The 26363-nt window shown below is 39.4% G+C and overlaps 1 protein-coding gene across 2 annotated transcripts in view; it reads right to left on the bottom strand.

Moving 5' to 3' along the window:
* LOC125830054 (uncharacterized) overlaps positions 1 to 22479 on the bottom strand; it is a 155314-nt gene extending 132835 nt beyond the window's left edge. Inside the window, exons 1-12 of one of the 2 annotated variants that reach the window (XR_007443126.1) lie at positions 22220 to 22437; positions 22066 to 22119; positions 21890 to 21976; positions 20306 to 20404; positions 19803 to 19898; positions 19624 to 19689; positions 19434 to 19524; positions 19001 to 19068; positions 18845 to 18910; positions 18210 to 18260; positions 17853 to 17917; positions 2181 to 2279 (exon numbers count right to left, since the gene is read on the bottom strand). Coding sequence is in view for 1 of the 2 variants with exons in the window: in XM_049509272.1 (XP_049365229.1) it covers positions 2231 to 2279; positions 17853 to 17917; positions 18210 to 18260; positions 18845 to 18910; positions 19001 to 19068; positions 19434 to 19524; positions 19624 to 19689; positions 19803 to 19898; positions 20306 to 20404; positions 21890 to 21976; positions 22066 to 22119; positions 22220 to 22393 (966 nt within the window). In the remaining variant the exon portion in view is untranslated. Of the gene's footprint in view, positions 1 to 1894; positions 2280 to 17852; positions 17918 to 18209; positions 18261 to 18844; positions 18911 to 19000; positions 19069 to 19433; positions 19525 to 19623; positions 19690 to 19802; positions 19899 to 20305; positions 20405 to 21889; positions 21977 to 22065; positions 22120 to 22219 lie in introns of those variants that run through there. The other variant, XM_049509272.1, reaches the window with a different exon arrangement.
* Between the last annotated feature and the right edge of the window lie 3884 nt (positions 22480 to 26363).

Raw genomic sequence — 26363 nt, 5'->3', positions numbered from 1 at the left:
AGTTAGTTTTCAAGGAGTGTATCTATCACTTAGTCCGAGTTAATGACTCTAGTGTTGAGACACCACCTATTCAATCAGTTCCAGTTGTGAGTGAGTTCCCAAAAGACTTTCCAGATGATCTTCCCGGAGTCCCTCCTGAGAGAGAAATAGACTTCGGTATAGATATTATTCCTGATACTCGTCATATCTCTATTCCTCCATATAGAATGGCTCTAGATGAGTAGAAGGAGTTGAAAGAGCATTTGAAAGATCTCCTTGAAAAAGGCTTCATTCGACCAAGTGTCTCACCTTGAGGCGCTCCGATCTTATTTGTGAGGAAGAAAGATTGTTCTCTTAGAATGTGTATAGATTACCAGTCAGTTGAATAAGGTTAATATCAAGAATAAGTATCCACTTCCGATGATTGATGATCTTTTTTATCAACTTCAGGTTGCCACTTGTTTTTCTGAAATAAACCTCAAATCAGGCTATCATCAAGTGGAGTAAGAGAAAGTGACATCCCTAAGACAGCATTCAGGACCTGTTATGGTCATTATGAGTTTCTGGTCATATCGTTTGGTTCAACTAATGCTCCTGCAACTTCATGGATCTTATGAACAGAGTGTTTAAGCCTTATCTTGATATGTTTGTTATCGTATTCATCGATGACATTCTAATCTGTTCGAGGAATGAGGAAGATCATACTAATCATCTCAGAATAGTTCTCCAAACCCTCAAGGGTAGAGAGTTGTATGCTAAATTCTCTAAGTGTGAGTTTTGGCGTGAGTCTGTGGCATTCTTAGGCCACATTGTTTCTAGTGATGGAATTCGAGTTGACACTTAGAAGATTGAGGCAGTGCAAAACTGGCCTAGGCCCACATCTCCAACTGATGTTAGGAGTTTCTTGGGATTGGATGGTTATTATAGAAGGCTCGTAGAGGGGTTCTCATCTATTTCATCCCCTTTGACAAAGTTAACTCAGAAGACAACAAAGTTATTTTGTTGAATTTGCTCATTTACTACTATTCAGATTGCCTTATCTCTACAAAGGTGGTATAAGTAAGTATTTTCTGACCAATTCTTGCCACTACTTAGTTGGGGTAGTTGATGTACTTACCAAGTATGTATTTTTGTACTTACGTTGCACTTACTGTACCTTTGTACATATATTAATCCTTATATCAATAAAGATCGAAAGCAGGCTTAAAAGGTGATTTGGAGATTTATGGGGTACCTGCTTAGTTCAGAACACTGTGCACTCCCTCCCTATTTTGTTATTGGTGTTCTATATTCCAAGCACTACTTACATTCAAAACTATTGTATTGATTCCGTTTTAGTAGCTCATCATGACTTGAAATACTAGATCCTAGGGGTAATTTAGGCATTTCCTCATTTCGTCGCTTTCAAAACTTTTGTGTGTTTTTACCTACTTCAAAATTAATTAATTATTTCGGCAATGAACCGAAAACTTGCATGCTTTCAGGTCCGCCTAACAAGTAGCTAAGGATTCTATATCTATGTTCATAATCTAATTTTACCTTACATTGCTAGGCAAATTGCTCAACTTTCTCAATTTGAACTTAGGTCTAAATTACACAATTCTAACTATGAAAACTCAGTATTTCATAGTTGAAATTACACCAAATTTGAGTATAATCTCAAAATTAGTGTAGGAAATCGTTAACTTGAGTTGTAGGTTGAATCTGCTCCTCATCTTATCTCCAAACCAAGGACACTTTACCCAAAATCTTCAATGTTGGTTGTTAGTTTTCATTCTCAACTATTTATGTAGCTACAAGTCTTTCATTGTGATTACATGACTTGGGCGTGAATCACTGATGACATTTTACCCTTCACAATCGCAACCTAGCCTATGCAATTATACAGAAGGTTCGACTACGGTCAACTCAAACATTTACTATACACGATTGCACATCAAAGGTACAATCGAGATGACTTAAACTTTAATCACATCACCATCATTGCAATAGCACTGCTTACGACACGTAATATAGGCAAACATTACAGTGTATTATCAAGGGGGGGGGTTTGGGAAACTTCACCAGAGCCAGATCATGATCGCTAAAAATGGCTGGTTTGCTATCAGATTACATATCTATGCTTAGGAATCTTGAGATCTCATTGTGAAACAAGCATTCCACAGGGCCGTGCTTTTGATATTTACATGATATAGAACTACCACACCAATATGAAGCTGGAATGGGAAATCATAATGGTTGGTCAATGAGCCTAAGTCCTGGCAGCCTGAAGCATTTCAACAATAAGTGCCTTCACATCCCTGCAAATTTGATATAGGGAAGATTTAGACTGGAAACACAGTAGTAGGCATGTCAAAATATAGCAGACGTAACACACTTTTTTAGGACCTCAATTTATACAAAAACGGTGACTATAACAAAAGCAATGAAAAATAAAGATTTAGGAGAAACTGAATATGGGGCTCTTGATGATTTGAGAAAATTCCCCAACCCAACTTCCACTTAGTCCTTGTAGATTGAAGACAAACTGAGGAAATCTTAGGCACTATGCTCATTTATGCAAGTAGATTATAATGCAGCTTGGTCTAACCATGAAACATAAATTGGTTGTTTGTTGAACACGAGGACAATTCTCCCTCTGTCCCAATATTAATTGTCACATTTTCCTTAAGAAATCATAAACAAAAAGTAGTATTTTTTACTACTTTACACTTTATCTGTCTACAATAAATTGCACTCTATTTAAGAACAAAACTAAGCTAATCTTATTTCAAGAACATTTAATGCTAAGGGTAAAATGAAACAAAAAAAGTTAATTTCATCTTAATTTTGTAAAATGACAAGTAAATTGGGACGAGCATTATTAGTAACCTTGACAACTAATATAGGACGGAGGGAGTACTAATTTGTGATCATCAAATAAGTATTTTTATTTTTTTTTGAAACTGGTAAATGTGTATTCCTCAGCATTAAGGACATGCTGGACACCATCAAAAAGTGTTAGATAAAAAAAAACAGCAACTAAAAAAACAAGATACTTACAGAGATCTTAATAAATCTACAAACTGATCTATATCCTCTAAACCTACTTCTTTACACCAAAAGTAGAAAGATATTATACAATTCCATTTAACTTTCTGGATGGAATTGGATCTATCTTCATAACACCTCCCATTTCTCTCTCTCCAAACTGTCCACCAGATGCATTGTGGGATGATCCTCCACCACTTCTTTTGACTTTTGCTGCCTCCTCGTTTCATCCAGCAACTAAGCAAATCTGCAGTATGCTCCGGCATAGTCCAGCTTGTCTTTGTTATGTTGAGAAATAGAGACCAAAGTTGTGCTGTAAAGGTGCAATGCAAAAATAGATGACTGTTTGTTTCATTTGTCTCATTGCATAAGAAGCACCTGGAAACTATGATGGCCCCTTTCTTCTTCAAAACTTCTTGTGTCAGGCATGCTCTTTTAACCACCAGCCAAGTAAAGCATTTTACCTTGGTTGGGGATGGACTATTCCATAAGTTTCTCCATATTTTTGGTTGCCCTCTACACTGTACCCTTTCTTCCATTTTATAAACCCTTTTAACAGAGAATTGCCCATCAATATTGTGTTTCCATCTTAATGTATCTGGTTCAGCAGTAGTGCCATTGAAATCATCAATCCTATTTAGCAAATCGGCTACTATATCGATCTCCCAGTCATTTAGCAATCGCCTGAAGAATAAGTTCCATCCCTGTGCACTCCACATATCATAAATGGTGCCATCTGGGTTGTTGCTTAGAATAAATACGTCTGGAAAAATCTCCATTAATGGGCTTTGCTCCTTCCAAGCATCCTTCCAGAACTTTATTCTTTTCCCATCTCCAACTCTCTTCTGCAAGTTCCCTTCCAGTTTGGGCCATAGAGCTCTAATGGTCTTCCAAACTCCAACTCCATAAGTATCAGTGCTCACATTGGTACACCAAGGATTGAGTTCACCAAACTTGTGTCTAATTACCTCCCTCCATAATGCATGATCCTCCCTATTGTATCTCCAGAGCCATTTCATCAATAAACTATCGTTCTGTGCTCTCAGATTTCTGATGCCCAAGCCACCTTGTTCTCTACTGTGCATTGTTGTCTGCTAATTGACTAGTTTATATCCTTTGCCCTCTTTACAGCCATGCCACAGAAAATCCCTCCTAAGTTTGTCCAACGTTTTCACAACTTTGGGAGGTATGGGAAATAGAGACATTACATACGTAGGAAGTGCATCAAGAACAGAGTTGATAAGGATGAGCTTCCCACCTAGTGATATGTACTGTGCCTTCCACCTAGCCAATCTTTTTTCAATTTTCTCTAATACTCCATCCCAAATTTCCCCTGCTTTGTGTTCACTGCCCAGAGGCATACCAAGGTATGTAGTTGGCATATTTTCAACTTTGCACCCTAAAATGATTGCCAGATCTTGGATATTTGGCACCTCTTTTATCGGGAACAAACTGGTTCCCTAGTTAACTTTCAAGCCAGAGGAAGCTTCAAAAATAGTCAAAATCATTCTGATGTAACCTATTTGTTCAACCTTTGGCTCACAAAATATCACAGTGTCATCTGCATACTGTAGGTGACATACCTCCATTATTTCCCCTCTGCTATTTCCTATCTCAAACCCTTTAATCCATCTATTTTGTAATGTTATCCTCATCATGCTATCAAATACCTCCATTGCTAGTATAAACAGGAAAGGAGACAGAGGGTCACCTTGTCTAAGACCCTTTTCAGAACCAAAAACACCTACAGGTTCACCATTCACCAAAACAGAGAACTTGACAGTTTTAATGCAAAAGTCAATCCATTTCAACCATTTCTCACCAAAGCCCATTTGACTGAGAGTATTTAACAAGAATCTCCAGTTGCCATGATCATAGGCTTTTTCTATGTCTAGCTTACACATGACACCTGCTTCTGCCCCTTTAAGTCTTGAGTCCACACACTCACTAGCAATTAGGGTTGCATCCATGATCTGTCTTCCTTTTATAAATGCCATTTGATGCTTGTTAACTAAATTGTTGACCACCTTCTTGAGTCTTTCAGCCAGTATCTTTGCCACAATCTTATATATTCCACCAATGAGACTTATAGGTCTGAAATCTTTCAACTCTGAAGCTCCAACCTTCTTTGGGATCAAGGCTATGAATGTTGCATTGAGGCTTTTCTCAAACTTCTGATATTCATAAAAATATTGGAGAGTCTTCAGGATGTCCTCCTTTATAAGTTCCCAGAAAGCCAAATAAAAGGACATAGGGAATCCATCCGGCCCTGGTGCCTTCTCCATAGCACACAATTTAATGCCTTCTAAGATTTCATCCTCTTCAAATTGTCTTTGTAGCTCCTCCTGTTCTCCTGCAGATATCCTTGTGGCTTTATGTAACACTAATTCTGGCCTCCACTCTTCTGCCTCCTTATACAGGTTCTTGTAGTAATTTTGAATAGCTTCTTTGATCTCCTCTGCATCTGTCACCTCCATACCATCCACCTTCAAGTTATCTATGGAGTTTACCCTTTTGTGAGCTGTAGCTATCCTATGGAAGTATTTTGTATTTTTGTCTCCCTGTTTCAACCATTGTATTCTTGATCTTTGTCTCCAAGCTATCTCCTCATTTCTTGCAACTTCTTCAAACTCTAAAGCCAAGTTTGATTTTTGCATTGCCTCATCATCTGTGAGAGTTCTTTGTTCCTGGATTGCTTCCAAAGCTGAAAGTTGGTTTAAAATGTCACACTTTCTTTGTTTCCAGTTGCCCCTGTTGTTTCTACTCCACTCTTTTAACTTTTCTTTTAGCATCTTCAGTTTCTCAGCTAACATATAGTTAGGCCTCCCCTTAACAACAAAAGCTCCCCACCACTGTTGTACCTTTTCTTTGAACCCTTCTACCCTCAGCCACCAACTTTCAAATTTGAAGTATTTTTTCTTGAAGTTCAACTCTCCACAAGACAGCATGATTGGGTTGTGGTCAGATCCTATCTTTGGTAATACTGCCTGTTTGATGAGAGTAAACTGCTCTTCCCATGATGAAGAGTATAAGAATCTATCGATTCTTGAGGCACTTCTATGATTCTCCCCCCTTCTCCAAGTATAAGAACCTCCAAATAAATGAGGATCCACAAGCTCCATCTCTTCAATGCATTTAGAGAACTCAGATATTGCTCCATTTATTCTGAAACAGTTTGTTCTTTCATTGGGGTATCTGATTACATTAAAATCACCTCCCACCACCCAAGGTCCTGCACACCTTCCCCCCGCTGCATATAGCTCCCCCCATAACACTCTTCTTTCCACTCTTTTACAATCAGCATACACTGCTGTTACAAACCAAAAAAAAATCGGAATTTTCCCCAGACATTTTACAAGTTATGCTTTGGTTGCCATGTTCTACCATTTCCCCTTTCCAAACTCTGCTGTCCCATAAAATAATTATTCCCCCCCGGCTACCATCTGCCTCTAAATGTATCTCTCCCACCCATCTATTGTCCCAGATACTATGTATGAGTCTATCTATATTTCCCCCCAACTTTGTTTCTACCAAAATATACACATCTGCACTCCATTGAGTAATCAGATTCCTTACCAGCCCCCTCTTTCTTTCGTCATTAAGTCCCCTCACATTCCAAGACACGATCTTTATCCTCATCTATGTATAATGGTTAGTCTCCTCCCACTTATTCTAGGTTCGCCATCCTTGAATTTCATATCAAACATTAAATTCTTGAGCTCTTTTGGAATTGTGTTATTGTTGCTATTTGAGGATTTACCCTTTCCTGCGTGTCTCTCCAAATATCTCTTTTGATCCAGCTTCATGCACAAAGCATAAGCCTCTTTTTCACATCCCTTGATAGCTGCTCCAAAGGCTTGCCCTAATTTGATCACATTAAGGTGTACCCAAATTGTAGCCCTTGTTTCTATCATCTCTTCCGTGAGATTTTCTTCGATGCTCAATGGTTCTGGTTCAATGTAAGTGACCAGCTGATTCTCAAAGCTTTCTAGAAAGGAAGAATCTGCCCCGCTCATACAGTAATTATTTGTCTCCCCTTCAAAAGCTATGCTATCTTCTTCTTGAGTCATGTCCTCTGCCTGTGCCTCCTCGATTCTCAGATTTCTGGTTTTTGGTTCTCCTTCCATTTGCATGTGTTTCCCCAGTTCCCAATCCATTATAGAGTGCTTAAAAGGATGTTTTGCTTCTCCCCAATTTGAGTTGATGAAATCAGAAAATGGCTCCGTGAACATAGCAGTTTTGGGCTTGCTAGAAAGGCCCAAAAGTTGTGTGAGATGGGCTTGTGTTTTATTCAGATTTAAAATGTGCTCAGGGGGCCCACTTCCATTAGCCATGTGACTGTTGTCCTTTTCTTGTACCCCTTCCTTGTAAACCTCGATATCCGTTGTTTTCTTTGTTGCTGGACCTTTTCCTCTTTCTAACACTCTATTTCTGTCTTCTAGCAGCATAGGTCTGTCTTTTGTACCATCAAGCAGTATGTCACTATCACCTCGATCTGCTCTCTTCTCCCCCTCCATCAATCTATATGTTGCCGGCGACTCCACCCATACCGGCAGTGAGTATATCAAACCATTATCGACGATCTCAATCTTCGTGGGGATCTTCTCCCTTGGTCCTCTAACTCTGATTCTTGCCCATCTCAGATGATTTTTTATTTCTGTCTCCTCTTCAGTTTCTAGCCACCCGCCACATTCATCACCTATCTTTTCCATCACCTTGTTGTTCCAGAGCTGCAATGGTAGCCCTAAAACCCTAATCCAAAACCAATCAAACCTTTTTTCATCTGGGAAGGCTCCTACTGTTGGAGACCACCATTCCAGCTTCAAAGTCAGACCTTGTCTCTTCCATTCACCCATGATAACATGTTCAGCCATTCTTCTGGTCTGAAATTCGAAGAGGAAGAGGAAGCCACTCATGTCGTACACCTGAACATTATGAGCTCCTTTCCACGTTTGTTGGGCCCATCTGCACTTCATTTCGAATTGGCATATCTCCTTCTCCACAAAACCTGCCAACGAGACATCTTCGTAACAGGTTGCTGTCATCTACATCTGAAGACACTGTCAGCATTGAATTCTCACTGGCTACATTCATTTCTCTCTTGCTCCATTTACTATTGTGCAGAGCTCCCTTGTAATCCCCCTTCCCAGCGATTGTATTGAGATTTAATTCCCTTTTTGTAATAAATTCCCCTTTCTTTTCTACTTTTCTCTCAATGAAGTTTTCCACTCTTGTTACCAGACTCCCCCATCCCTCATTAAATGTATTTTCTGGAATAATAATTACTGATCTACTCTGCCCATTCACTGTAATAACAGAAATAAATCGCCCATACTTATTGAACTTCAGGGAGCAATAAATATATGTTGAAAAGTCTCTGCCTCTCCATGTTTTGAAGTTTTTCCCCCTGCTTTCAGAAGCTTCCCTTAATCTTTTGCATAACCAAAGTAAAGCTCCCCTACTCAATATCATACGCCTGGTAAACAGCCTGGTCCTCTCCACCAACTCAAACCATCTCTCTGAAACAGATATCGACTCTGTAAGATCATAAGATTTCCCCCCTGTCTGAAATACAACCTGTTCTCCATGTTCTAAATGCTACCTGAAAAAAAAGGCAAGAAAGGGAAGAGATTCCGATGGCAGAGAACCACCGGAAAAGGGGCTCTAGACACCCAGAAGGGATCTCTAGAATCCACCTAGGGAAAAGTGCCTGGGAGCATTTTTATATTACTGTTGTTTAATAACATTAAGTATTTTTTTTGCTTCCAATAATGAGATAATTCAGAGATTAGTTTCATAGTCCCTCCTCCATCGCAGTAAAATTGAAATCCTTTTTGATCCAACAATTAAAACTAGCATAAACTACGAAAACTAATACATTTTTAAATAAATTGTCATCAAAAGGACAATGGACGAGGCTGTCAAGCAGCTGCAAGAAACCATTGATTCTCACAGTAAGACTTCTGAGTCCATTAACTCCACACTTCAAATAAATTATCTCCCAAATTTCCACACTCTAGACCCAGAATCAGAACACCCAGCCCTCAAAAAAAAAGACCAACAACCTCTAACCCTAGTTTTCTTCCATACCACCAACACAAAATTCTTCTATCAACACCTTTCTCCACCCACCTACGCTCCGTCGTTGAACCCACCGCAACAGCCACCCTTGCTATAAACCAAAACCCTTTCGGCCCTCTTCGTAGAGATACCAACACCCATAGATCTAGCCCGTTTTGACGACCAGTTTGCTGAAAGTTGGATTTTCCAAGCAAACCAATACTTTGACGCCTATAATATCCAGGATGAACATCGTTCGAACCTTGTCTCGTTCTATCTTTGAGGGCATAGCTAGAGATTGGTATCAATGGATATATAAGAACCATCAACTGATTGTCTAGGGACACTTTACCAAAGCTTTGGTAATTCGTTTTGGTTCACAATCATTGAAGCATCGGAGGGGTTTTTGGAGAAGTTACAAATGACATCTACCGTCACTTAGTATCTTTCTCGGTTTGGGCAGCTTGCAAATCACACTACTGATGCTTCTCCAGAGATGATGCGTTAATTTTTCTTTTGTATCTGGGCTTACTCCGGTGATCAAACTGATGTTTAGCATTTAGACCCACAGACATTCATGAGGCTATTAGTTTGGCCATGTTACAGGAGTAGAAACTATTGGCCCAAGTTAAAACACCGAACCTGCCCCTCCTATCACAAAATATCTTTCTATCTCTTATCCAACCCACCAGACATTGCGCCACAAATCAACCCCACCTCTTTCACCCTTTTCTTCATTTACTCCGGCAGCTTCACTTTCACTTCACCTTTCAGGAAGGCCTGCTTCTTTTTCGTGAGCATTTGATTATTCCCCCCGATCCATTACTAAAACATTTGCTCTTAGAAGAATGAAAAATTGGAGGTCATGCTGGTATTACGAGGTTCTTTCACCGCCTCATCCAATTTTCATTGGCCAGGTATGAGCAAGGATGTCAAGCAGCTCATCCTAAATTGCCAGGTATGCCAGCAAATGAAGGATACATGTTTGAAACCTGCTGGATATCTTCTTCCACTTCCTATACCTGCTGCAATTTTTGAGGATATTTCTATGGATTTGGTAGCTGGTCTCCCACCTTCTCAGGGACACAGTCATTCTATTAATCGTGGACAGATTGTCAAAACATGGCCATTTCATTGTCTTTTTTTTTTTTTTGATGAAGTAAGAAGAATGTCATTAACAAAGCATCAAGCAGATGCACAGATTACAAAAGAAAGAAATATCAGCTCCCAAAAAGGCAAAAAAAGCTATCTAAACAGCTAACAGTAGAGATCTATGGAGCTGATAAATTCTAGGAAAGAATCGACACTAAGTATAGGAGAGAGATTAACCCAACCAAAAAGAGTAATCAAACATCTTGCTTTAAAGGTAGAGATGGGAGTTGGGGTGCCATCAAAACATCTTTTGTTCCTCTCCGTCCATAAGCACCACAAAATACAGGCTGGAACCAAAGACCAGATATGCTTGACGGACTTCCCAACTTTCCAAGAACTCCAACACACAAAAGCCTCTCTCAATGATCTTGGCATGACCCAAGTGAGTCCAAAAAGTGAGAAGAACATGTTCCATAGGCCTGTTGCAACTGTGCAATGAAGGAACAAGTGATTAATAGATTCTGAGTTGCACAAGCACATGTAGCATCTGTTGACTATTTGGAATTTCCTCCTCATGAGATTATTCTGAGTCAAGCAAGAGTCTTTTAGAGTAATCCAACTGAAACAAATAACTTTAGGTGGCAACTTAGTTCTCCAGATTAATTTCCATGGCCATTGATCAATTACGGTCTTCTTGGAGCTTTGTTGAAGGTAGCATGCTTTAACTGTGTAGGATCCATCCCTGCTATGTCTCCAGATAAGTTTGTCCCTGCGTTGACTGTTGATTGCACTAGTCTGAATGGTGGCCATAAGGCTAAAAACCTCTTCCAACTCCCAGTCATTAAGATTTCTCCTTAGGATCAGATTCCACACATTGTCTTCCCTGTACTGCGAGATGGTTGAGTCTGGATGAGATGCAATCTGGAAAATGCTTGGAAAAACATTCATTAGAGGAGTGTCTCCTAGCCAAATATCTTTCCAAAACTGAATATGTTCCCCATTTCCCACCATAAGTGAGGCATCACTGAAGAATTTTTCCCACAGTTTCCTTATATCTCTCCAGACCCCCGTGCCATAAGAGGTACTGACTTTATTAGAGCACCAATAACTATCACTACCATACTTTGCTTGAATCACTTCCTTCCACAAGCCAGCCGCCTCTTGATTGTATCTCCAGTGCCACTTCAATAGCAAACACTTGTTATGTAAGGCCAAGTCTTTTATCCCCAATCCTCCATATTGTTTTGGCAAAGTGACTTTGGCCCATTTAACAAGGTGAATTTTGTGGTCCTTGTTGTTGGGAACCTTCCCAGAGAAAGTCTCTCCTGATTTTGTCAAGTCGTTGTTTCACCTTAGCTGGCATAAGGAGTAAGGACATAAAATAGGTGGGAATGCTGTCCAATACACTATTGATGAGTGTTAATCTCCCCCCTAGAGAGAGGTATTGTTGTTGCCAGGAGGCTAACCTTCTCTCAAACTTTTCCACAATCACATTCCAAACTTGAGATGATCTATTCATAGCACCCAAAGGCATACCCAAGTAAGTGGTGGGAAAGGAGCCAGTAGCGCAACACATGATAGCTGCCATATCTTCCAAATCAGGGACCTCATTTACAGGGTATATAGTGCTCTTGGACATGTTGATGTGGAGACCTGACAATGCTTCAAAGATCATAAGGGTGAGGCTAAGATATTGCACTTGAGATTTCTTAGCTCCACAGAAAACCAAGGTGTCATCAGCAAATAAAAGATGTGAGATCGAGACTGGTGGACCATAACCATTGCCCACCTCAAAGCCTTCTATCCATTGAAGTTGTTTAGCCTTCTCCAACATCCTACTCAAACCCTCCATAGCCAGAATAAAAAGGAAGGGTGATAAGGGATCCCCTTGTCTGATGCCTCTACCGGGAGAGAAAAAACCCACAGGACTTCTATTCACTAGTACAGAATACTTTATGGTGGAGAAGCTATACTTGATCCACCGAATCCATCTCTCTCCAAATCCCATTTGCCTTAGGATTGAAATAAGGAAGGACCAACTCAATTTATCAAACGCCTTCTCAATATCAAGTTTAAAAAGCAGTCCTGGAGTACCACTTTTCTGCTTCCAATCTAGAACTTCATTGGCAATAAGTGTTGCATCAGTGATTTGCCTTCCCTGAACAAAAGCATTCTGAAAACCAGAGACTAGATTCCCAATCACCTTCTTTAGCCTTTCTGAGAGCACTTTGGCCAAAATTTTATACACACTACCAATAAGACTGATAGGCCTAAAATCCTTAAGTTCTATCGCACCTTTCTTTTTAGGGACAAGTGCAATAAAAGAGGCATTAAAAGATTTCACCATGTGGCAATTGTTGTGAAAGTGATTGAGCGCTCCCAAAATATCTTGCTTGATAATTCCCCAGCACTTCTGATAAAACCCCATAGAGAAGCCATCTGGCCCTGGACTTTTGTCTGGGGCACATGAGTTGATTGCATTCAATATTTCTTCTTCTTCAAAGGCCTGCTCCAAAGCATTCTTCTCTTCAGAACTCAAACTGCCCAGGCCCTCAAAAGAAGCAGTAGGCCTCCATGATTCGTTTTCAGAGTATAACTCTTGGTAGAAGTCAAGAATTACCTCTTTCACCTGCTCTTTTCCTTCAATGAGGTCATCTCCTACCTGCAATCTGTCAATGTGGTTGTATCTCCTGTGGGAGTTGGCTATTCTTTGAAAGTATTTTGTATTCCTATCCCCCTCTTTTAACCATAGACACCGCGATTTTTGTCTCCAAGAGGTTTCCTCTGCCTTTGCTAATTGTTGAATCTCTAGTTGTAATTGCAATATTTTGTTCTTTTCAACTTGAGACCGAACCCTTCCTTCAGTTGCTTGTTCTGTCAGCAGAAGATCATCCATGGCTTTACTGATTCTGGAATTTAGCTTACCAAAGACCTCCTTGTTCCAGGTAACAAGGTCTTTCTTCAAAAATTTTAATTTCTGGGAGAGTATAAAGTCTGGAGAGCCATTTACTATATAACCTTGCCACCATTTTTTGACCATATCATGAAAACCTTCATGCTGCAGCCACATGTTCTCGAATTTGAAGTAGGAAGGATCAGAAGTCCAATCGCCACTCTCTAGGGCTAAGGGACTGTGGTTGGAGAGAACCCTTGGCAGGGCCACCTGCTTCACAACTCCAACGAATTCATTCCATTCAGCGGAAATTAAGAACCTATCAATTCTGGAAGCCTGCAGAAAATCCTCTCCCCTTGTCCATGTATAAATTGCACCATGCAAGGGGAGATCAATAAGACCCATGTCTTGAATAAATTCAGAGAGGTCCTTCATGTCCTGGGATCTCCTTATACAATTGTACCTCTCATGTTCATATCTACATACATTAAAGTCACCACCTATGACCCAACATCCATCCCAAATGCCTCTGACAGCAGCCAACTCATCCCATAGGTCAAACCTTTCTGGAGTTGAGTGAGGTCCATACACCCCAGAGAAACAGAATCTGAAGTCCACCTGCAAACCCTCCCACATGGCCGAAAGAGTATGCTGCCCTTGGTAAGAGTCTAAGCATTTCCATTGTCTTTTGTCCCACAAAATAATAATGCCACCCCTGGTACCACTTGCTTTCAATTCAACCCATTCGACCCATCTTGATCCCCAAATATGTCTTGCTATTGCCACAGAACAACACTCTGTTTTTGTTTCCTGTAAACACAAGATGTCAGGCTTCCATTTTTGAATAAGTAGCTTGATGGTGCTTCTTTTGCTTATATCATTAAGCCCCCTTATATTCCAACTGATAATTTTTGCTTTCATTCCGAGAAAGCCTTGTGGAACCTGCCCCTACTTGACCCTTCTCCATTCTCATAATTAATCGTGCACTGCAACTTCTTGGCCACAATCTCACCCTTTTCCTTTGATCTTTTCTTCTGTTGCTCTTTCCTCTTTGATTTCTGCAACTGTAACTTCCTCTTTTGTTCCATTCGCAGTATCATATCGAAGATTTCGTGCTCAAACCCCACTGAATTGACCCTAAAGGCTTTACAAGCTTTAGTCATCACCATCTTGGTCCAATGGGAGGTTTCGATAACTGTCGGGTGTGAAATAACCTGTTCCTCCAAGCTGTCACCAGACCAGGGTAGTGACAAAGTGTCGCTACTAATTGGGGAAGAGAAACCTGAATCTTGAGAATACCCAATAGAGAAAACAGAGTGGATAGGAGGAAGAGAGAGAAGAGATAGAGGTCGCATGCATTCGGCTTCGTCGTCTGCGTCTCCCTCCCACTCATCAAGAGAATCAGTTTGCGTTAGGGGAGCCAACAATGGCTTTTGAGACAACATAGCATTCGACTGTCGTTCCGAAAGCTTTTGTGTCTCTGCCACTATAGATTGGGCTTGGGCTGGCCTAATAGCCTTCCACTCCTTTAATATCTCCTTCTTTTTATTGAGATGCAAGTTCCCCTTTTTCCTCCTTGATTAATAAAGGTGGTCTGAAGTCTTTTGCTGCAACTGGGCCTTTGCCTTAAGTTGGCCCAAAGTTGTCTTAGAATTTTTAGGCCCAACCCTAGGGTCCTCAGCTGATTTGAGATTTGAATCAATAGGCAGCTCATTCTGAAAAACATAAACTTGGTCTGGAGTCTTCTGCTGCAATTGGGCCTTTGCTTTAAGTTGGCCCAAGGTTGTCTTAGGTTTTTTGGGCCCAACCCTAGGGGCATCAGCAGATTTCAAATTTGAATTGATAGACTGCTCAGTTTTCGAGACACAAACTTGTTTGGACCGCTGGTTAAAACCCTGTTCATCAGAATCACCGGCAACTGAGATTTTCGAGAAGGCATCAGCAATAATGGATATTTCATAAATTTTGCCGCCTACTCTCAAATCAATTTTGTGTGGAGGTTCTCGTGCTACTACTGGAATACAAATCCGAGCCCAGAGAATATGATTTCTCTTCTTTGTGTCCTCATCTGCACCGATATAACCACCACAACAGTCCCCAATAAATTTCAGCGACTTTTCCGACCATGCGTGAAGCGGGATGCCAAAAGCCCTAATCCACCTCTGATTTGCTACTAATTCTTTTTTAGAGTTATCTGTCCCTGATTCTGGAGACCACCACTCAAGTGATAATCTTCTCCCATTCCAAAACCATTCCCCCATTATTATCCTCTCCGCTTCTTGCCTAGATGGAAACTCGAAGATCATCTGGTTATGTGTGAGCTGTAAGACGCGCAACCCTGCCGTCATCTTCCACCTTTTCAGGAACCACTGATGGATGACTGCTGGATTTGGACTCGAGCTGAAAGGGTCATTGAAGGTTCCAACTAAGCAACACTACAAGTATTCCTGTAGATTCTCCAATTCAGAATGAGACTGAGAGCTCATGACTGGCCATTTCTGGATATTTGCAGCATCCATGAAAGATTTCCCTGGGGTGACAAACTTCCGGAGAGCTGGGTTAACTGGCTCACCCAAAGATCTGATAATTTTGTCGGCTAAATCACTCCACCCTACATTGTAATCCATCTCCGGGATGATAATAGCTGATTTTCTTTGGCCCCTCAATGTTTCTACTCGAAGAAATCTCCCATAAGAGTTGAAGTTCTGATAAACTCTGAACAGATCCCCCTCCTTAAGCTTGCCCCATCTTCTATAAAGGTCCCCAACACCTTTGGAAGCTAATCTCATAACACTGCATACCCATCTTAAAATGACTTCGTCGATCTTAATCTTACTGACAAACCGACTACTGAACTCCTTGAACAAGAACCACCTAAAAGAACCTTCACTGATATCATTTATTTCAAAAGACTTATCACTGGAAATGAAAAAGCACACCCTGTCACCCATACTAAGAGATCGTATGATTAAAATTCCACCGCAAAGTAAATAATTGTCCCCCATGGTAAAAAAAAACTAATTCCGGTAGGAGTTGCCGGAAAAGGATCAAACGAAGTAAGAGAGAGAACCTAGGACAGGTTCCCCTTGGGAGCTGTGCTTGGGAGCATTTTTTTATCTATGTGTTTTGGTTTTTCTCTTTTAGGATCCTGCCATTTCATTGTCTTGCCCCCGAAATTCACTAGTCACAAGTTCGTGGAAGTGTTTACTTCATCAAAAAAATAAAAGAAGTCCGTGGAGTGTTTGTCCAAGAATACATCTCACTACATGGCTTTCCTTTCTCAATTGTTTCAGGCCATGATCCTATTTTCTTGTCTGATTTTTGGGCTGAGATCAATTGACTGCAAGGGACCTAATTAGCAAAGAGCTCTGCTTATCATCCGCAATCGAATGGAAAAACAGAGGCTCTCAATAAGTGTCTTTGAGATTTTTATTCGACAGTTTGCTGCGGATATCCCTACTACTTGGTTCCGTCTACTTTCGTGGGCGATCGTAGGACACATCATACCAGCATAGCTTTTAGCCTACTCCTTTTGAGCTTGTTTATGGTCGGCATCCCCCAACGGTAGCTCGATACATCATGGATCACACGTTTAATCCAAATGTGGCAGAGTCCCTTTGTTGCCAAGAAGAAACACTGGCCCTCTTGAAGTCCAATTTGCAGGCTTCCCAGGAACGTATGAATCAGGATGCAGACAAGGGACGCAAGATGCAAGCTCTCAGATTGGAGATTGGGTGTATGTTCAATTACGTCCCTACAGGCAGCTCTCTCTTCGCCTTCAGTGCCAAACCAAACTCAGTCGAAGGTTCTTCGGGCCATTTAGGGTGCTCCATCATGTAGGTGAGGTTGCCTACAAACTGGACTTCCAATCTTTCTCCAAAATACAACCCCGTCTTTCATGTTTCGGTTCTGCAGAAGTGTTTAGGGAACCCCCATTGATCTTATAGACCAAGACTCCTCTTTGATGCTCACACCTGAAGACATTTCGGAGCAGCGCATTGTCACAAAGTGAGGACATCAGATCACCCAGTTCCTGGTCAAATGGCAGGCTTGCCTCCGACTGAGGCCACCTGGGAAGACCTTCCTGCACTCACTCTATCGTTTTCCCGACTTGAACCTTGAGAACAAGGTTCGTCTTCATGGGGGCGGCAGTGTAACAAACCTGCAGGACCACTTGGATACACTGAGGCACAACAACAAGGACAAGCAGTCCCCAAAAATACCTGGATGAGTATGTGGTCCCAAAAACCAAGAAAGGATCACTACCCCTGCCAAATACCGTAGCACATATTGCACCAGCTGCCAAGAAATATTCAGATCAAGACCCTCCTATATAAACAGCACAGGAGCTCTAGAATAGGGCATGGAAGAACTTGCATCTTTATTTTCTTAGCTAAAGTTTTAGCATTTTGGAGTCAGTCTCCCTTTTCTATTATCTCTTTTTGTCTATTTTTTTCTCCGGTTTCCTATGTTGAGAATTGTTACCTTGTAATTTCTCCCTTATCAGTTGAATATAATTTTGTATCGTTCCACATTACCAGCTGTTTTGGTTAGAGATATCAGTTGAATATGTAGGATCCTACATGTGTACTCAAAAATTTATTTTCACCCAGAACACACTAGTAAAGACATTAGATCTTAAGCCAGACCCAACCCAAAAGAAAACAAGAGAAAAAACAGCATATAATAAAACAGACATTGCATCAGAAAATGGGAAGAGTAAAGGAAGCAAAAAAAGGAGATCAACGTGAATTGTACACTCCTACAAAAGAATTCTGATAGAACTTTGGGGACTTACTTTCTGTCTACAGCACGTCTAGGGAATGGAACTCGAAGCTTGAAGTCGGTGTCCTTGTAGCAAGCCTGAAATTAAAATCAAAGTGCAAGTATACAGTCCATGCCATGCTTGAAAGAAAAAAGCACTTGTCATAGCTGAGCAAGAGAAAATATTTCTGTTCACTTCCTCAACTAGTCATTTCTTGGCATAACTGCCAATTTCCTTAAAAAAGGTTACTAGCAATTTACATATTTTGAAGTAGACAAACTCACAGAATGTCGCAAGTGCATATCTCCACTACATAAATATTAGAGATAAAATAATTATAGAAAAAGTTACAACAGACATGAATCAGTGGAGATGGAATAGCAGCCTCACCTTGACATTAAAACCAAGACTGTCTACATCCAACATGTACGCAAAGTCCACCTGATCAAAAGAAAGTCAATGCAGCTTTTTACTTTGGGAGGAGATAACACATTGCACTCCATGTCCAGTAAAACTAAATTAACTATAACTAATTGACAGTAATGTTAAATGTCAATGGACTGCCAGAAGCAGACAAAAATCATGCATCATTTCCCGGCGCCATATCCTCAAAAGCTCGGACATACTTCATATATGGGGCAGCTATATGTTATATTTATCAGCTGCTGGAGAAACAAGTTATCAGCACCTTTGTGGAATATTGCATCCCATGCATTTCCAATCCATTTAAAAAAAAGTAATCTTTTGGGTGTTAGCTCTAGTCATTCGTTAATTAGGCAAAATAAGTTTGGACTGGACATATGTATTTTGCTATAAAAGAAAATTCCCAGGTTGTCCCGTGATAAATGAGTTTGCATCTGTGCATTTCCAAGCCCTGTGAAAGATCTTATCTTCCCGTAGTGGCTCTATATTTAATTACCTTTTCCTTTTTTGGATTTCATCATAAGTTCCTGGTAAAACAAAATTTCCAAGATCCATGAACAAGCATCATTGCAGAAAAAATATAAAAAAGTTCTGAATTGTACCGGAACTGATGTCGAGTGCTGCACAAGCAGCTTGGTATCCTCCGTATGATCTTTATTCATATGTGACTGATTAAAAAATTAAAGCAATAAGAAAACTACTACTATTCATAAAAGAAGAAAGCATAACATAAACAATGAACATCAGCATTTCTATACCGTGATTGGCTTTGAAAATTGGTATATTGGATCTACTTTAGCTGTTCTAAACTCCTCTTTGCTAAATTCTGTGAGGAGTTAAAAGAGGCATTTAGTACAAGAAAGAACTACAAATATTGCATTGAGTGCAACAAAATAAATGACACATCTAGCAGTTCACAATTGGTCACTCTCTCATTTTCTCGAATACTATGCAGGTGGAACCCTGAAATCTAATATGATTCATCAATGGGATTTTACAATTTAGTAGCAAGAAGTCAAATGTATGCTTTACCTGCTCTTATTCAGCCCATAAGGTGTAAGGAGCGAAATAAGAGGCCCAAAATCAAATATCAAGTGTGGGAAGGGGGAAAATGCGAAGTGTTATGTGGAGTAGGGGAGAGACAATATTAACAAAAGGAGACAATTCCAGTAGTCAACACTCAACACGAACCTCCAGATCCCAATATGGCAGTTGCAACGCCCGATACATAACGTACAATTCTGGGTTCAATGCGCATGAATTGGAAATCACCAAAGTCAACCTTCACAAAGGTTCGGTAATTACATGTGATGGACAAAAGAAGGAATATCTATTGTGAAATACATGATGCCACTAAATAGAAAGAGGTGAAACAAGTTACCCAAAATGCCTTAGGGTGCCTAGCCAGATAAGTGGCTCGAATACCTTCTTTCTCTGTTTCCGGTACCTATGACATCCATCAGAAAAATAAAGAAAAAACTGACAATACATTTCCCGTCAAATGAAGAGAGAGAGAGAGTGAGGGATGGAAAAGAAATTTCTCTCAAAGTGACAACTTACAGGAACAGCATCACCATGCACTGTAATTACTAAGTCAGTCCTATCTTCAGGATCTCTTGCAACAAGCAATGAGCATCTAGAAGTAGCTAGGAGGTCCTGCACTAATCACCAGGTTTCATATCAAAACCTATGTTCTGAAAATGAAGAAAGGGAAGGGGTAAAAACATATTCTGAAAAATATAAATACAATAAGAATACTACAGAAACATTTTCAGGATATCAGCGCTATATTGACATAAGAAGGTGAACATTGATGTCAGCACTTTTGTTTTCTTTTAACAAATTCAAACAATTATCTTGAATAGCCTTTGAATTGAAATCCAAACTAATACAAAACCGAAAATAAGGACACGGAGATTTTTTTGAAATCAGTAATTTATTTACTTTTTAAATCAATAACTTTAATAAGGACACAGATTTGTAGAACTGAAGTTTCTATTATCCAATTTGGTAAATACAGAAACTTAGGCACAACTTTAACCACCAGAGATGACAAAATGAACCTTGGTGTGAACAGCCAAGTTGCTAACAGCTAATATTGGAGATCCATAGGTATCGCATGCAAAATCTACCATGGAAGCTGAAGGATAGCCCTCATACTTCTGCAACAATAAAAAAACATTGTGGGAACAAGGGCGTCTTGCAATAAAGAATCCACTGTTAATTGTAAAACTATGGAGCAATAAGTACATAGCATTCAGATGACAGATAAAGAAAAGCATTCAGATTATCGCTCAAATATGTTCATGTTTCATGCCTAACACAGTTTGATAGAAAGGAAGATTACATAATTGGGCCCAACATGGGCACCGACACTTCTGTTAAGAATGCCCTTTGAATCACGGTTGTGGTTATCAAATTGTAACAACATGTAGGTTCCAGATACCTGCTCATAGTTCATTTACTTACTCTGCATAATACTAGAAAGTGTATGACTGTATGTATGACAAATCATCAACTGTCAGGTAGTACAGTGGATGTTTCTTTCATAAAATTGGGTCAATTTGAATAATCCTTCCATATTATCTAGAACCAAAAGAGATGAAAGTATATGTATAACAGCTATAGTTTTCAGGTAACACAAGGTGACGTTTCTTTCATATGTACAAAATTCATGATTTTGGTATCATAAGTTTTTCATAAAACTTGGCCAGTTTGAATAAATCTGTCCATATAATCCAGAACTCAAGAAGCTACTTTTTTTTTGTCATTTTTGATAAAGCCAAAATAATGCTACATGCTGGAGTGAGCTTCTACATCTTAATATTTCTCTCCCACTTCAAGTTACAACATGCAGGCAAAAGTACAAAAGAGATGTCTTATGCTCTTCTTTGATGTAAGGTGATTTCCAATGGAGTATGGACCCCTACTTGTAGGTGATAGTTTAAGAATCTTATTGATATGATAAGTTTTAAATAAAGGAAGATATTTCCTTAGGTTCTAATCATGTATTAGGTATCATCAAATGAATCTCCATATCTAGAGGAAAACACAGACAGCTCATATTCTAAGTATGACTACAATCTGCAATATAGTACTACTAAGAGGGATTTACATTACCTTGGTCAGTACTACTAAGAGGGAATATCTGCTCTAAAAATCTCTGTCCTAGCCCCTAAGTACATATAGTAATTAAAAACAGTTCTTCCTTCAAGTATATTGATTATGCACTCAATAGACACAACTTTTCATCAATTAAATGAAACAATCTGGCTGTAGCATCTCACTCTTATTCAAGATAATAATGTGTCAGAATCACAAATGAGATCCATGATACACTGTATGAATACCTTTTTTACTGTTTGATAAGATGATATACTATATGCATTCCTAATATGTAACTATGTTCTCTCTTCCATTGTGCATATGTATTATGTACTATCAGTTACTCCTTTTTGTTAGTCTATGGAATATCAATTACTTATCATTTTCCAATCTACCATTTAATTAAAATGACATGTACATTAAGAGAATAGGAGATATAAAGTTGATCTACTTTTGGGTCTTAAAAATATAAAATTGATCATCTAGCCCTTATAACAACAAATGCAAGTAAAAAAAAACAAATATGTGATAAAAGGGTGAACCTGAGAGAAAGTAGAAAGCACACCACGGAGGCTATAATGAAGAAGTGTTCTAACATCTTCAATAGGAGATAGCCTAGCAGCCTTTTCCTGAAACATTTCAGAATCACAATACATTCAGCTGAGCTTGGATTCCTCTATGCCTAAACATAAACACCATTAAAAGATAATATTGACACCTGATGAGCTTGAATCAACTGAAAGATATCAACCTCATCACCAGATGATACATTCTGAACAAAAAAAACGAAATTAAGAATAATTTTGATCAACACAAGTATTTGAAATTTGATAAAAAAAAAAAACTAAATCTGGAAAATAAAATTAGTCAACCTGAGAAGCCATGGCGAGAAGAGGACGAATTGAGGTTAGTGAGGAAAAGGATTTAGATGGAGACGGAGAAAGAAGGTAGTTATGAGTAGCATTATTGTTGAGATTAGGGTATAGAAAGCGTGAAAATGGGGAAAAGGTGCGTAGAGGTGTAGGAGCTAATACAAGAGTCTTCATCTTTGACACTCAAAAACTCCCTCGACCCTCTCCAATTCTATCCGGAGACGTGAGATGCAGGCTACATCTGACTTGGCTATTGCTCCTGCTAGGTTAACACAAAATCTAATCCACCCCAAATTTATTTTTTTTATGTACCACTATTAGGACGTATTCATGAGTTGGTTTGAAAAAATTAATCAAAATACAATTAATTTAATTAGATATTACATTATTTTACACCAAAATCAAATCAAATCAATTTATCCAGTTTGATTTTTTTACCAACTTTGATTCAGTTTGATTCGATTGTTCATTTATTAATCATAAGCCAAAGTAAAAGAAACGAGTACCTTGCACACACCTTAATTGTTCCATCGAGTACCTTTTACCTCCTACCAATACATCTAGACAATATTTTTCTTTATAATTGTAGTGTCTGGACTAGCTTGTGGACACTTTGATTATTTCATGGAGTACCTTGTACCTCACATTATGCAACTTGACAATATTCTTCTTTATAACGGTAGCGTCTAGACTAGCTACCGTACACCTCGAGTATTTCATTGAGTATCTTCTACCTCCTACAAATGCGCATCTAGACAACATTTTTAGTGGGGTTTTGAAGGAGCCGGTTTGTCGGAGATGGGGTTATTATTGTTCATCTGAGATCTAGTCTGTCGAAGCTGCTTCGTCTGGGTTTGTGCGAGCTTAAAGCTCGTTGGTTCGTGATGGGTTTCACTAGAAAAGAGATGTTTGGTGGTTAACAGTGACAAGGGAGAAGAACAAAGGTGGTAAGGATGGAAGTTTGTGGTAATGGTTTAGATTGTTGTAGTGACCGGTGGTTTATGGATTGGTGGTTTGATGGTGGTTTGTGGTGTTCGGTCGGTGTGAAGGAAGAAGAAAAAGAGTTAGGCGGAATGGTGGTGGATGATTATTTGAGAAGGAAATACAATTTTTTTGGTGCCTCCTCACAAAGGGGTTGTAGTGATTAGACCCGAACGAATATTTACCAAAATCACAAGTCTACATAAAGTCATAAGACCATGTATGGGGATGACACATGTCAGTGCCAGAAAGATGGGGATGACACATGTCAGTGCCAGAAAGTTAAGGAAGTTGGTGACCTAATGACAGGGGAGCCGAGGATCGAAGCCCCGGTGAACAGCGATCCTACCTATAACGGTCCTAAGGTAGCATAATTCATTATTGGGTAAGTTTTGACCCGCACGAAAGGCGTAATGATCTGGGCACTATCTCAGAGAGAGGCTTGGTGAATAGACATACCTATGAAGATGCGGACTACCTACACCTGCACTTGGACAGAAAGACACTATGAATCTTCATTGATCCTTAGGATTGGCTTTGGGCCTTTCATGCGCAGCTTATGTAGAAGGCGACGAAGGCCTCCTTCCGGGGGGCGGGCTGAGCCATCAGTGAGATACCACTTTGGAAGGCCAACATTTTAACCTTGTGTTCTATAGGGCGTAAGCCTAAAGGGTGACAGAGGCATGCAAAGGTTTCCTTGGGCTAGACAAAGATTGGCCCTCAAGTGCAAAGGTAGAAGAGAGTTTGACTGCTAAACCCACCCGTCGAACAGGGACGAAAGTCGGCCTTAGTGATTCGATGGTGTCGAGTGGAAGGGCCATCACACGACAGATAAAAGTTACTCTAGAGATAACATACTGATCTTCCCCGATATCTCATATCGATGAAAAGGTTTGACACTTTGATGTTGGGTCTTCGCCACCTAGAGTTGTAGTATGTTCCAAAGGTTGGATTGTTTGCCCACTAAAGAGGTACGTGAGTTGGGTTCAGAACATTGTGAGATAGTTCGGTCCATATCTGGTGAGGGCGTTAGAGTGTTGAGAGGATCTTTCCATTGTACGAGAGAACAAGAAAGGACGTACCTCTAGTGTACCAGTTATCATACCCACGGTAAACGTTGGGTAGCCAAGTGCAGAGCAGATAACTGCTGAAAGCATCTTAGTAGTAAGCCCACCCCAAGAATAGTGCTCTCCTATTCCAACTTCCCCAGATCTTCCAGTAGCACAACCGAGACAATGATAGGTTCTCTGCCCTTGTGAGGATGGAGCGACATAAGTTGTTTTGTGAATTCAAGAGAAGGTCACGACGAGATGAGTCGTTTATCATTGTGATAGGTGTCAAAGTGGAAATGCAGTGATGTATGCAGCTGAGGCATCCTAACAGACTGGTAGACTTGAAAAAAAAATAATTAAACATATAAATTTTGTCGCGTAGGGCTTGCCTAATGTTGTTTACATAAGGGTGGACATGGTATGGTACATACCGAAATACCCTATCATACCAAAATTTTGAGGCTTAAGTCATCGACGGCCCCTTAAAGTTGTTCGCATAATTCACTTAGACACCTTAACTAGGACTTGTACCTATTAAAGACCTCTACTAATTCGGATTTGAACCTTTTGAACACTTTTTTGACAATCAGCCAAAGTATGAAATATGTGTAATACACTCACGATGACGTGGGAAATTGACAAATCAATGATGTACATGTGGTATTTTGACGGAAAAAAAAAGAAAAAAGAAAAAATTGAAGTTGCCATCCACCCAGCTACAGATCAAGCAACTTGTTGCAATGTCCAATGATGCATTGAGAATTTATATGAAGTAGAGACATATTTACTATCAACCATAGTCGTCGTCACCATATCCCCGTCCTCCACCATAGCCGTCGTCACCTTCAAATCCTCTTAATCCACTAATTTTTTTCAGATCATTTTTTTTAAAGTTGAAAATAGCAAATTACATATACATAAAAATTAATCAATACATGAACCTACAAAATATGAACCATTTATAATTTTAGATATCAATAAAATCATTGACTACATAATTATCTAAGCAATACACAGAGAAAGGAGAAAGGAGAAAGGAGAGGTGATTCATTTTTTTATTTTAAATCTGATTTGTTAGATATATTTTTCAATAAGAAAAAAAAATGGAAGAAGAAACAGAGTAGTCATTGTATGAATCTCTATTTTTTCGGTAAATAAGATCACAACATCCAACAAATTTAAAGAAAATGGAGAAGGAAATCGTAATGGTGTTTTCCCAGTTGAATACGATAGAGGTGAGGGGGAGGGAGAGGAAGAGGAGGCATGATAAAAGAAAAGGGTGGAAGGTGGTGGTGGCAACATCGGCGGCAACGGCAGAGATTGTACTGGTTTTGGAAGAAGTTATGGATAAGGAAGAAGAGAGAGATTTAAAAAAAAAAAAAAATACATTCTGACGCGCTGAATGGATGTGTATTACACCTTCCTTGCCATGTCAGTGAAAAGTGTCAAATAGGTACTTATTCTGAACAATAAAAGTGTTCAATAGGTACTAGTCCTAGTTGAAGTGTCTAAATGAATTATGCGGACAACTTTAAGGGGCCGCAGATGACTTAAGCCAAATTTTTAATACCATGGTTTGGACGTTATGATATTTGGTGTGGCATATGATATACAGTTTTATGTTTTTTGGTATTCAGTACAATATTTGGTACTTAGATATAACATACCGAAGTATATAGTTACGTAAATAACATATATACATTATTAAAATACTAACAAATAGGCAACCTAGTATTAGTATAAACTAAGTGTTTAGAAGTTAAAACTTTGACTACTTTATTTTGATTGAAATGTATTTGAATTGTAATTGATTAACAAAAAGAGTTGTTTGTACTTTATTTTGCATAATGAGTGATCACCCAAAGAACAAAGACAACAATAGAAATTGTGGCAACTATTATCCTCAAGTTAAAAAAAGAAAAAAAGAAAGAGAGTCATTCTTAAATTTTTCTTGGTAGAGAACACCATATAATTTGGGGAAAAGAGTAAAAAATACCCCTTAACTTTGTTTTATTAGTTGATTGCCCCTACCGTTAAAACAAAGTTATTTATACCATCGCCGTCGCTAATTTCATCATTTATACCCCTCAATTGACAGAAATCCCCAAATT

This window comes from Solanum verrucosum, unplaced genomic scaffold (genome assembly GCF_900185275.1).
Source record: "Solanum verrucosum unplaced genomic scaffold, falcon-dt-bn FXZP01000151.1, whole genome shotgun sequence".
In the NCBI taxonomy this organism is placed as follows: domain Eukaryota; kingdom Viridiplantae; phylum Streptophyta; class Magnoliopsida; order Solanales; family Solanaceae; genus Solanum; species Solanum verrucosum.
Note: the sequence above shows the minus strand (reverse complement) of the source record. Positions and strands in the feature narration are given on the sequence as shown.